Source organism: Eucyclogobius newberryi, unplaced genomic scaffold (assembly GCF_026437365.1).
Source record: "Eucyclogobius newberryi isolate DKJ021-1_F unplaced genomic scaffold, fEucNew1.0.hap1 SCAF_17, whole genome shotgun sequence".
Taxonomy (NCBI): domain Eukaryota; kingdom Metazoa; phylum Chordata; class Actinopteri; order Gobiiformes; family Gobiidae; genus Eucyclogobius; species Eucyclogobius newberryi.
Genome location: NW_027315801.1, coordinates 14,852,825 through 14,866,604, shown reverse-complemented (window position 1 = coordinate 14,866,604; position 13,780 = coordinate 14,852,825). Strand labels below are relative to the sequence as shown.

General features: G+C 42.5%; 1 protein-coding gene across 4 annotated transcripts in view; it reads left to right on the top strand.

Moving 5' to 3' along the window:
* The window catches only part of hspg2 (heparan sulfate proteoglycan 2), a 189,327-nt gene that overhangs the window by 50,849 nt on the left and 124,698 nt on the right, over nucleotides 1–13,780 (top strand). For all 4 annotated transcript variants that reach the window (XM_072449265.1, XM_072449264.1, XM_072449263.1 and 1 more), the window contains exons 2-3: nucleotides 8,142–8,271; nucleotides 10,320–10,373. In XM_072449265.1, the coding sequence (XP_072305366.1) occupies nucleotides 8,142–8,271; nucleotides 10,320–10,373 (184 nt within the window). The remainder of the gene's footprint in view (nucleotides 1–8,141; nucleotides 8,272–10,319; nucleotides 10,374–13,780) is intronic.

Sequence of the window (13,780 nt, the reverse complement as noted above, 5' to 3'; positions counted from 1 at the left end):
GGCGGTGCCTGGTAGTGCTCGAGGTGCTCTTTCGTTTCAGCTCGTTCTTAATAAAGAGAAATGTGTCAAGCTTTCATCTGTTTAATGCTGTGTGCGTTTACGTTCCAATCCTGTTTAGCACTGTTGTTTGAAAGGGAGACGTTGGTAACCGAGGGAGGGCAGGGAATTTATCTTTTGGAGCGCTACTTAGTTGTTAGAAAGGTCACTTGCTTGAATCAGCTGACTCCAATAGTGAGTAGGATATAAGATTGCCAATGAGGGACATCAGCCAATTTTACAATCATTTGTTTCTGGTCAAGGGCTTATATGTCGACTCAAACGATTATTTCTGTTGTAACTTGAGTTCATGAAATGCATTTATAACCATATTAAGTGTATTGCTGATGAAACCAAAAAACAAATGTATTCTTTTGTAACATTTTGAGTTAAAAATGCAGCAATCTTTGTGATAATTCTCTTTTGGCGTGTGTTTTACAGTCCAGATAACGGTTATTGATGATCAAAATATGCACACAAGGCTCAACCTCCGGCTAGGTACTCCTGGTGATAAAACTGGTTGAGATCTGCTCTTGACAGGTTTACCCTAACTTACTTACCTTAAATCACAATAAGACAAACAGAAACATTTTGGAAGCAATTTAAATGTATTAAGTTCTCCAAATCTAATTGACCTACTCCTAATCCAATTTTAGATCTTGTAGCCAAAATAATATTTATTCCTTAAAGTCTGTTTTAATATGGATGTTCACTAGAGCTGTAGTCCATTAGTCATTTAGTCGATTAATCGGCCAGTGGTATCTTAGTCGACCACATTTTTATTAGTCGATTAATCAATTTAGCCCCAGTCTTCTCAAGATATTTAGTTTGTGTTGTCATTGTCGACAAATTGTACAATCTCTCTTTTTCAATAGCAAACCTGAAGGACGTGTATGTGACATCCTTCTTCCTGCTTCATCATAGTAAAGAAAAAAGTGTGTAGTCATGAGTTTGGTAGCTGGGACTTTTTGGAAACCCATTAAGCATGCGAGCTATGTCCGGAAACAATGCGACTTTAGAGACTATTTGTCCTTCTGTGTGGTGAGAGCGCGTCCACATTAGCGTCGGAGGGAGGACATTTTTCACAGATTGTCCTGCAGCTGCATCAGTGCGTTTATTATCCGAGTGGGCGATCGGAGTCCCTTGCAGGATTCTTCTCACGCTGCTTGGACAGACTTTGGCCGCCACAGCGATGAGACCAGCCGTGTGGGGGCGTGATAGCAGCAACATGTGTGCATGAAAGCGGAGATATGAGGAGGGAAGGTGGGTAGAAAACATTATTTTGGCTTCTGTTGAGACTGTGGTCGCACCAGTAATCCTTAGTTCAAGTGCTTTATGCAGGAAAAATCGAGATGTTCGGTGTCTCTTGACATTATCCATTATTATTCACCCTTTATTCCTCAGATTGATTGATCAACATTTCTGATTTGATCAATTAAAAAATAAAAAATACAAATAAATATGGCTTTCAATATTACATGCAAGGAGGAGCAAGAGGAGCAGGAGTGGCAGGAGGAGCAAGAGGAGCAGGAGGAACAGGATGTGCAGGTGGAGGAGCAGGAGGAACAGGAGCAGCAGGAGGGGCAGGAGGAGGAGCAAGAAGAGCAGGAGGGGCAAGAGGAGGAGTAAGAGGAGCATGGGGGTAGGAGGGGCAGGGGGGAAGGAGGGGTAGGAGGAGCAAGTGGAGCAGAGGGGGCAGAGGGCGACCCCAGTTCAGCCTCCAGAGACGCATATCCAGATCTTAAGCCAGGAGTTTGGTTCTAACGGCAGAATGAACCTACTGTGCCTGTCGGTGTGATCCCTCATTTACCCAGGACTGGTCTGTGGTACCAGTCACGGGCCGTGGTACCAGTCACGAGCCGTGGTACCAGTCACGAGCCGTGGTACCAGTCACGGGCCGTGGTAGCCGTGGTACCAGTCACGGGCCGTGGTACCAGTCACGGGCCATGGTACCGGTCACAGGCCGTGGTAGCCGTGGTACCAGTCACGGGCCGTGGTACCGGTCACGGGCCGTGGTACCGGTCACAGGCCGTGGTACCAATCACGGGCCGTGGTACCAGTCACGGGCCATGGTACCGGTCACGGGCCGTGGTAGCCGTGGTACCAGTCACGGGCCGTGGTACCAGTCACGGGCCATGGTACCGTCACGGGCCGCGGTAGCCGTGGTACCGGTCACAGGCCGTGGTACCGGTCACAGGCCGTGGTACCAATCACGGGCCGTGGCACCGGTCACGGGCCGTGGTAGCCGTGGTACCGGTCACAGGCCGTGGTACCGGTCACGGGCCGTGGTAGCCGTGGTACCAGTCACGGGCCGTGGTACCAGTCACGGGCCATGGTACCGGTCACAGGCCGTGGTAGCCGTGGTACCGGTCACAGGCCGTGGTACCGGTCACGGGCCGTGGTACCGGTCACAGGCCGTGGTACCGGTCACAGGCCGTGGTACCAATCACGGGCCGTGGTACCGGTCACGGGCCGCGGTAGCCGTGGTACCGGTCACAGGCCGTGGTACCGGTCACCGGCCGTGGTAGCCGTGGTACCGGTCACAGGCCGTGGTACCGGTCACAGGCCGTGGTACCGGTCACGGGCCGTGGTAGCCGTGGTACCAATCACGGGCCGTGGCACCGGTCACGGGCCGTGGTACCAATCACGGGCCGTGGTAGCCGTGGTACCAATCACGGGCCGTGGCACCGGTCACGGGCCGTGGCACCGGTCACGGGCCGTGGTACCAGTCACGAGCCGTGGTACCAGTCACGAGCCGTGGTACCAGTCACGGGCGTGGTAGCCGTGGTACCAATCACGGGCCGTGGCACCGGTCACGGGCCGTGGTACCAATCACGGGCCGTGGTAGCCGTGGTACCAATCACGGGCCGTGGCACCGGTCACGGGCCGTGGCACCGGTCACGGGCCGTGGTACCAGCCAGACTTGGAGCCGAACTGCTTTGGTTATCTAGTCGATTATTGGTTCGATAGTTGACACATTCTTCTTCAAACGTGCACAATAGGTCAAATCCTCCAGCTACAGTCCTGACTCCTGACCAAGCCTAGCACAAAGATCTGGAGCTGGGGCCCCGGGCGCTGCTCCTGTGGAGAGGCCCCAGTGGCATTGAGAGGTGTCAAATGCAGAGGACAAATTTCCCTACAGGGACAATAAAGTGTACCTAAACATTTTTATTAGTCAACTAACAATTTTATTAGGATCATAAAGTTTTATGTGAGCAGAAAGAGAATAGAGTTGAGTTAAGTTTTGAGAGTGAAGGCAGCGTTTAGTCGGGCTTTTCTCATGAAGATGCTTCTCTGTATGCATAGTGCAAGTCCACGCCCCCTTTTAGTCATCTCATCGATGCACAGATCAAGACTTTCTGAAGTGGACTCCAGCTCTAGTGAATATATTAAGTGGCAGTGTGCTTTTATATTCACTAAACCCGATCTGGTGGTACATAAAACTCAGTCCTTTCCAGTCTGCTCCACAATCTGTGCTACACGCGAGCGCGAGGGCCTCAGAGGTTCTGTTGGCGTGTGGCTGTGAAAACTCTGCCCTGAGCCGGCGTTCAGAACGACAGCAGGCCTCCAGCTACGAGACAAGAGAGCTGCTGAAACATCCACAAACTACTCCTGCCTCTCTTCACACCTCTTGTGTTGTGTGTCACGTTTCTGGCGGATCATGCCCTTTCTTGTAAGGCAAACAGTATGGATTGCATAAGTAAACACTGGGATTCCTCTGGCTTGAATGAGTGCGTCTTTGTACAATGTGTTCGCAGTATTTATGTGTAACTCCTTCACCTAGCTGCCGTATGTGCCTTGAATATTGCAGAAAGTAGCAAAAGTAAGATGTTCCCAGGGGTAATAGTGTCATTGTGAGCGCTGGGCGGGCGGAAGGTAAGAATGATAGAGTCAGAACCTTTATCTTGAGGGAGAGATAACTTTAACACAGTCGACATGCCTCGCCTCTGACTGAGCAAAGGTCACAGCCAAACTGCTGCGAGAATGTGGGAGTGTTGAGAGAATGTGGCTTCATGGGTTTTAGCGGCTTGTAGCCACGTCGGCTTCAAACAGAACCAGCCGTCTCTAACCTGTGGCTCTATTATATACTGACTTTTGTAAATGGTACTGATATTGTATTTCTCTCTGAGGGATGGCTTTTATGCAGCTTGCAATCTTAATAATATTATACCAATTTTACAATCCGTGCTGATACCATTGTGTTTTTTGTCTGTTGCTGGTGTCTGAGCTCTGCAGTTAAACTCGTTCACAGAGATGTCCATGAATGTGAACTGTTCCTGTTCAAACAAATAATAAAGATGGACTTGTTGTGGATCCACCAGGAGGATGCTGCGTCCCAAGGCAGTGGGAAGCAGAGATGATCATCGAATGGTTCGCTGGTCGGAGCAGCTGAAAAGAATTTGTTTAGTCAGCGCTTTGCTTTTGAAAATGTCCCAGGATTGTTTTGGTAAGGGTGCACAGAGAGTGGAGGGAGGATTTGAGGGGATACATGAAGTTATTTATTAGTTGGAGCCACTAAAATGGAAAAACTACCATGAAGCTGTTGGTGGAAATGTGAATTGGCGAGCCATGGCAGCTCCAAATGCCAGGCTGGCACCCTGCCAAGCACTATCTGAACCTGTGGCCCTGCAGCTCTGCAGAATGAGGGTGAGAGAGAGATTAGACCCTCTTTGTGATCGCTTTGGCCCCAGACAATAGACTTTATCAAGATGATCAGATAGAAGGCGACTGGCCCATGCTTCTGTCTCTGCACACAGAGTGGCTCTTAGAGGCGGAGTGAGATATCAGACGCTCTGTTATCTGCCAGTGTTAGAGTCTTGGAAGAGCACTAATAATTAAGACTAAAACCTCTTAAAATTAGGGATTCCATGATTATTTTAGTGTTACAATAATTCAACTTCACAATTACCAAACAAAAGCTCTGAATTTTCTTTCATTCCCTTTGTAATAGATTAATTTTAATTCATGTGACTAGCTGTATGAAATAAAGTTTAAGTCAATGTGACAAACGTTTTACTTTTCCTGAGTACAGGTTAAACTGAATTAAATAAATTACTACCCTATATTGTCATGGTCAGTATGTATATTTATGTCTGCAGTATATGTATGTATACATATTTTTCAGACACATTTCACATTTCCAGGGTGGTCTACACACACACACCCACCCACACACATGTGTGTATATATATATATATATATATATATATATATATATATATATATATGTGTATATGTATATGTATATGATTATATGAATAATCTGCAGGTGGAAGGTGCTTGGCTTTGGTGGATCTAGTTAAGCACAGACATGCTCTGATGCAAAGTGCCTTTGGTGTTTAAGGCTTGCTTATGTTCAGACTATATTTACTTGGCTTTTAATTAGTATTTTCATGTTCTGTTCTGTGGTTCACACTTGGCCGCTGCAGTAGCTCCGCCTCCTGCAGCGTCATGAGCTGTGACTGCAGCGATGGTCGCTCTAAGCATTTTTCATCTATGAACACCCAGAAGTAAAGCACCTTTTGGCACCTTAAAGCTGGACAACCAGTCCGTCTTTATAAATGAGTAAATATTGTCCCCTCCACAGAGAGAATACTGTAAAAGCCACACTGTGTGACAAAATGAGACCGCTGCATGCGCTCTGCAGCTAATCAAAACAGTATTTTGTCATTGATAAACCCACATGCCTGAGTTTTGGAGGTCTGCTCAAGATTCACTTCACCGTCTGAAAAAAGCTGTTCTAAAGCTGTGCATAAACCTGAAAATCCACATGAATATTAACCACGTGCCAAAGGGATCGTGAGAGCTTTACCTCCTTTTGCATTTGGGAAATCAGGCATACTAGCTTTAAAGGAGACATATTGCTAAATGTTGTAAATTAAAGTTAACGCATGTTTTGAGTTCATATTTATGAGTGTTTTATATTTTTAAATTGCCGTCTATATATCAAACAGGAAATACCAATGCAAATGCGTCTACAGCTCTTTAAAAAGCCTGATTCAAGCGTAATGTCCCCTTTAAGTGTAATTGTACCTGAGGCTTTTATCAGTATTGGACTCCGCTCCGTCCTCTTTCCGTCTCACTCGCTCCTTTGTTCCGCTCAGTCACACATTAAATGACATGGAGATCACAGTCAGGTCTTTAACCACCTGTTCCCTGAGGTGTTCCATTCCAGACCTTTTCACCGCTCGTCCAGGTGACATCATGTTTCCACCGCACCCTGATCGCACAGAAGGTTCAGGAGTCGATGTAGACTTTCAGACGGCTTTAACCCCGAGGCCTTGAGCTAATGAAACAGATTTGTGTCTGTTTGTCACCTCTGCCAGTTTGTGTGCTTATGTGTTGATATGTAGCTCACTGTAAGCTGCTGTTGAACATGAATGGATCAGTATTTACCTTCACTACAAAGTTGACTGATGATGCAATAAATGTTGTAGTACAAAGTATTTGGATTTATGTCATTTTGATACAGCTGTTTTATGGATAGTGCTTTATCGACGTGGTCTTTTAACAATAATAGTCCACACGCCTTCTACTGCCAATGATAGTACTTAGTTACTTGATTCTATATACATTTAGTTGGAAAATATATCAAGAAAAATGACGTAAATGCTCATTTTCTTCAGAAATGTCTGTGTTTAAAGAACTACTACTTCACTGGCCTTCCCTCCACTATAAAGTACACTATATACACGTGTGCCAAGCTGACCATAGCAAGCCTTGAAATAATTATTTTTACGTCCCTGTCAGCATGACAGGTACCGATCATTTGGTACCTGTCATGGCTAATTCTGAATCGGTCACAAGGAAAGGAAAACAGAATAACATAATTAATGAAAAATGAACTTTTATTAACATGTCTCTTTATCATTTACATGCTGAGAAATAGATTTTCAAAGTTAGAGGCCAGGGGGGCCCCTACCTGAAAAAGTTATGGGCCCCCAGCAATTTCAGGGGCCCACAAGCACGCGCGGCATCGCGGCGTCATAAGAACAAGATAAATGTGTTGTGTTAAACCTGGTTATTAGCATGTAAAACAATTTAAAGTACTTTTATCTGTTATTTGATATGAAGAGCACAAATACTGAATTCATATAAACCAGAGATCATGATCTTTAATACTGTTTAAAGGCTCCGCTGCCTTCCTCCGCTGTATAACTACAGCAATAATCGTGGACTTTAGTATAGCGCGCCCGAGTTTGTGCATAGGAATCGCTTTGGCCATGTTCACCGCGCTGTTTTTGCCTATTAAAAATATATATTACGGCGAAAAATTTGCGTCGTCATTGTGTCCGGAGCCTTGATTTTGGAGTCGGTCAAAACTGATTTTTGCGCCGGTCATTGACCGGCCCGTTATTTCGAGGCTTGCATAGCCATGCTGCTAATTTGTCATTTCAAAATGCTTCACTTCCCGTTGTTGCCAACAGAGGGAGTGACATATTAGGGGGCGTGGTCTTGTATTGGTGAAAAGGCTTCATTGATTCAGAAGGAAACACAACCTCTCTCTTTCAGAAGTATATTTTGTAGTTTAAGCACAACTAATTCAAGTTCAAGCACTTTCTTTAGTATTTTTTTGTTAAAATATACTGTGACTTTGATGTATTCCTTCTTAAGATCTGGTTTAGCCCTAATTTAGCCCCGAAATAGTCTTGTTATAGACCCTATTCGGATCTGGTGGTACTCGGAAAGCCACATCTTGTCTCTGGTGGTACTTGGTGTAAATGTTTGATAACCACTGCTGTACATCCATACAGCCCGAAGCTACCGTTAGCATTCTTTGATATTTATGCAAATGTGTGTTGTCGGACCGCTTTATTCCTCTCCATGTCTTTCCTTTTGTATTTGGTCCAAGATAACTCCTAAAGTCTGAAGAGCAGTGGGTGATTGAGCAGCTCTTCGACATTGAAATGAATGGATCGCTTCCCCCTCAGAAGTCCGTTTGTGGGCGTTCCCTCGACTTTATCCATACATACCAATATATATATAGTATTTTTTTTAAAGCCACGATAATGCACAATACAGGAGCTTTAAATAGATTTGTCATGCTGCAAACTTGCTTCTAAACTTCAATGCCCTTTTTAAATGTGTGCGCTCTTTGTTTGCAGGTGTCCCGAGCTTCCAAGGTTTGGGGGGAGGTCCCTTTGCCAGAGGATTTGGAGGCGGAGAAAAGAGCACAGGCGTCACACAGTTTACTGGACGATGACGAAGACTTTGCTGCAGATGAAGCTTCAGGAGGTGAGTCTGACTGGAACTGAGTGACCACAAACCACAGCATTTATCTGTTACATCAGGCTTCCAACGAAATTATAAAGCCACAGCGAGGAAGAAGAAAGAGTAACATGTAAGGCTTAAAACTGTTATCAAATCAAATCAAATCAATTTATTTTTGTAAGGCCCAAAATCACAACAACAGTTGCCTCTGAGGGCCACAGGGAGAAATGAATCAACAATGTCTGTGGTGGCGATGAAGTCAGACAATGTCTGTGGTGGCGATGAAGTCAGACAATGTCTGTGGTGGCGAGGGACGATGTCCCAGGGTCCTCTGTCCTTAGACTCTCCTTCTCGGCCAGGAAAAACTACAAAAAAAACCTCTTTGGGAAAAAAGCGTAGAAACCTGGAGGAGTTCCAGTGAAGGAGAGATCCGACTCTTATTGATTTTGATTAACAAAGTGCAAAGAATGTAGTTAATCTTTATCGTCACTGTCGCTTCATTCCATTAGGAAAACAAAATATCACATTTATTCCGTCTTAAAGCTGCAAACCCTGTAGTTTAGACTCTCTTTTCTCAATTGTGAATGCTCCTGGACGCAAATCGCAAATCTCATCGGGATTGAGTTAGAAAAATCCCAATTTGCCATTCAATTTCCCCCAAAACGTTCAATAAAATGAACATTAAAAACCCATCAGGAACATAATCGTCCGAGAGAGCTGAGCAAACACAGCAATAACAAGAGTAATAACCGAAAATAAAGTGTGAAGAGATGTAAATGTTAGAGTTTCAACATTCTTCAGGGCTTTATTGTGCAAGATTAGGAATTTAATAATAATTCAATTCCCACTTTATGCAGATTTCAGTAAGAATTCTGAACAGGAAAATGTGTTATTGTTTTTAATATTTATACTGGGGGAAAGCATGAATCTTTCCCTCCCTCTAGTTTGGGCAAATGTCACTGTAGCTCACATTAGAGCGGTCTTTCTTACATCCGTTGCTCTGCAGAACTGTTAAGTCATTTTGGCTGAGGAATCGGTCACAGATGAAGTCAGACCATGTGATTTTCTTTGCTTGTATTGAGCTGGATGACTAAGACGCTCCGTAAACACTGGTTTGTGCTTGAGTTTCCATAAAGAGGTTTGAATCACAAACTTTTGCCCCTGCGGCCTCTTTAATAACACACAAAGCAGCAAACGCTCTGTGAAATCATGCTATATTCCCTTTATATGTGTCTAACAGCTTAAACTCATTCACTGATAGCAGATAAGAACATATTAAAGGGATGTGTATATACTCAGCTTTGAAACTGGCAACACAAATAAAAGACTAGGATCGAGCCTGCCCATGTGAGCCTCATTCTGCTTTCTGATTGGAGAACAGCTTGTCCAATGTTCTCGTCATTAACTATTGCAATTCTGATCTATTCTAATCAGTAAAAGATATATTTGATTTGAACTTTGGGACATCTGATAGGTCAATTCAACCTAAACTCTCTGACCCTTTGGCCATTTTAAGGATATTTATATTTTCACATTTCGGAAGTAATAATTTGTAGGTGTAGAAGAAGATTGTGACAACATAAACCTGAAAGCCTGAACATTTGTATTGTAGAAATAGGTCCAGTTATAGTCATCTGGAAACATTTGTGGTTATAAGTAAAGTCTGTATTATTGTAATCTTATATTTGATAGAGATCAGTCTCACATATCATAGAATGTTCAGTTTATAATAAATAATAAACCAGTGGAGGTTAAAGACGCACACAGCAGCTTGAGTCTGGGTTCGTTCAAACGCTTTCAGACTCAGGGTAATAAATCTATTTACCATTTGTGACCCGCGACTTAATAGGTTGTTGTTCCTTGGCTCGACCGCTTTCTTTTCATATCGATCTCTATAATGTATCTCTGCGGACGCTTGACTGCGACCACAATTGCGTATTGTCCATGAACGCTCTAATTACACACTTTCATCCCCAAACAAATGATATAAAAATACTGTGTCTCCGTGGCGCGGTTGAGAACTTTCTGGGTGTCTTAATGTCTCTGAAGTGTGTCCTCCTGGTGCGTTTCAGATCTTCCCAGCGGAGAAGACGATGGCAGCGCCCCGTGGCCCCCGGTCGTCTCCAGTAAGTCCCCCACAAACTCTGCCTCTCGGTTTGAGTACTTTGTGTTGATACCAGTATGAGATCTCTTTTTGTCCTTGTTTAGTTCTGTTAAGATCCCGGTATTAGAGCGCTGTAGTCATGTTTTTGTCCGTCTCTTCCTGTTGTTTAGTGTGTTTTTGTCTCCATTAGTTCCTGTTTTAGTTGTGAGTTTTAGTTCTGGTTTAGACTTATGTATATTTTAGCTCTGTTAATTTCGGTTCATATATTTTAGTCTTTATGAACTCTTTTTATCCCTTTATTTGCACTTATTCCTGTTTTAGTCTTGGTTTAGACTCTTTATCCATCCTCAACACACAGGGAAATGACGTTTGATGATGTTTCTAATATTAGTACTGCGTGTTGATACAAACATTGCTTTCCTTTTGGGTCTGGTCTAGTTATTAACTCCGTAGTCTTGTTTTTTTCCATTTTTGTCTTGATTTTTCCTCATTGAGAGAGCTTTAGTACTGGTTTATGTGTTGTATGTTGCTTTAGCTCTTGTTTGCACTGTTTCAGTCTAGTTGAATACAGGTTTAAAACTTTTATCTACCCACAACACACTGAAATACTCAATATTACAGATAGTAATATATATAGAGTACCGATATTAGTTTGTATTTGTCCAGGTTAAATTCTGTTGAGGTCCCAGTTCAAAGCTAGTCTTTGTTTTATCCATCTTTTCCCATTGTTTCTTTCTTGATTAATAGTAGTTAAGTTCTGGTTTTGACCTATGTTTATTCCTGGTTTTGACTTTTTGTTTTTAGTTCATTTTGTCTTGATGAATACATTTTAAGCACTTTTTTGCCCTGTTTTATTCCTGTTTTTCTGGTATGTTTAGTCTTGATTTGATAGGCTTGTTTTAGCCCTTTTTTTACCTTTTTATTACAGCTTTATCAGTTTTATTCTAGTTTAGGCATGGTTAAATACTGGTTTAGTCTTGGTTTACCCAGATTCGTCACAAGTTGCCACAGGTACAGAACAAAATAACAAGAAAGCAAACCAGATCTTATGACATTATGGTATTAGCAGCTTTTTAGGAACCACTCGAACCAGGTTTAACTGTTGTTCGAGAGAAAGTGGTCTACATGAGGCACAGTCGATTCGCTCCTTCCCCTATTTAGGTATCAGGACACGATGGCTTCTTTCCCAGCTGAAAGTTGAACGTGCCCAGTTAAAAGTTGATAAAAATAAAGGGTCACACTCACTTTGAATCGATAATACAGAGCTGTGATTGGTGCTGTGTCCGTGTCTCTTGAATGAGGGCGTGGCTGATGATACCTTTCCCTCCCTTTGCACCCCTCGCGTGGCCAACGTGCCCGACGCTGGTCATAACAACGGTCCTTGGCTTTGTCTCCAGACATAAACACCTCTTCCTTCCCTTCATCTTTGCGCCGGCAGTGGAGGTGACAGCCATTGAAATACATGAAAGCCCCGGCCAACGATGAATGCTCCGGCGCGGCTCGTTTTACATTCTGTCCGTCATCGCCGCCCTGTTCTGCAAGTCTGGTTTCCTGTTGGTCCGACCACTTTTACGCACTCAAAATAGAATGCCTTAATCAGTTTATCAGAGTTTTAATAAAGCTCTCCACCCGTTTAGATGTATGTACTCGTTAAGACTATGGATAATTAGACTTTCCTGCCTGGTTTCAATGTTTGTCTCTCTCATTTCAAGCTAGTTTATAATATACAAAGAGATAAAACAATATCAACAAAAGAGAACAATTTATGAAAAAGTATTGGCCAATAAGGCGGCATGGGAATTAAATAGTCACCATTTTGATGTAATCACTTTGGTAAACTTAACATTGCATTTAAGATGTAATTTAAACTATCTGCTTTATGTTAGACTTTGCAGTTCTCCGCTCTGTCAATTCAACTTTGATTGTACATTTTCTCTCAAATACCAGTTAGATTTGCAATATATATTTTAATAGCCTAATCCATACTGAGTTAAATGTGCAATAGTGTATTTTTGGGATTATTGATTACAATCAGGCCTGAAACAAGTTAATCTAATCAATTACTGAAATAATTGTCCACTAATTTAGGAATAACAATAATTAAAAAATAAATAAAAAATCATGGTTAACTGGATAATACAGACTGCCAAAGGGCTTTGTCCCGGAGCCCAGATCCGGACTGGAAGACCATCTAGGATAAAATGTTATAAAAATATAAGGCCAAAAGATGAGGATATTTGAACCCCTCTGATCTGTTTTGTTGTACAACATTGAATAAAGAACTAAATACGCTCACAGCTGACACCACACAGCACTAACCGCTCAGATCATGTGTTTGGCCTGCGTGTCTGGACCCAAAGCACTGCCCTAATTCTGACAAAAGCTGCTTCTTATCAAACATGGTTCAAGTTTGTGTTTGCCTTCGACTGTGGAATAATGTTTGAGCTGCAGTGCTGAGCGCTGACATCAGAGGAGGGCATTAAGCATGTGCTTCTGTGTAAAAATAGCACGGCTTTGAAGCTAACTTTAGATAGTTGACATTATAGTGGCTATTGTCAGCAGCATGTGACTGTGACCGATATCCCAGATTTATAAAGCACAAAACAGTGACTCTGCAAAAGGGCAACATCTATGAGGTTTTTGTGTTTTCTAATCATTAGTTTGTTTGGTGGGATTGTACCTGTGGTAAGTATTTATCATTTTAACATCATGTGGAACATTTCTGAAGAAAAGTTGAAAACAAAAAATGAAAAGTACAGGAAGTAGCACCGAGTTATTCGAGTCATCACAAAATGCATCCGAAACAATTTACACGCAAGGATCACCATTTTCACTGTCCAAACATTCATTTTACAAAATAAAGTATTTTAGTTGTTAATTAATAACTTTTGTGGCTGAATTAGGTCACATCGGCTACAATTAACAACTTTACCAAAATAGTCAACCAGGATAGAAAATTGTGCTAAAATCCTTATGTAATTGTCTGTATAATCCCTCATTGGTCCAGGAGTGGTCGCAGAAAAAGCTTCAGAGGTAGTTACCATGGACTTCAATATTTAATCAATCTTTGGGATTTATATTGCACCTTTCATTGCTCTCAAAGTGCTTTACGGTGCATTATTCATTGTAAAATACCACAGAAACGACTAAACCTCTATCCACAATTCATGGTTTATATGGACTAAATAACATTTAGGACTAAAAAACTGTACTGGAATCTGAATGTTATATTTATGAGCTGTAAAGCTTTCATTACTTCTTTGACTAATTGTTCCAGTAGGTTTATATTATATTGTGACACAACATTGTTTTTTTCCATACGCTCCCTCCTTCTAAAGGCACATAATTATACAAAAGCTAAAAGTTCTTAATATCTTTGAAGAAAATGTATTGATAATCAATATTTCATTATAAATATATAATAGTTTG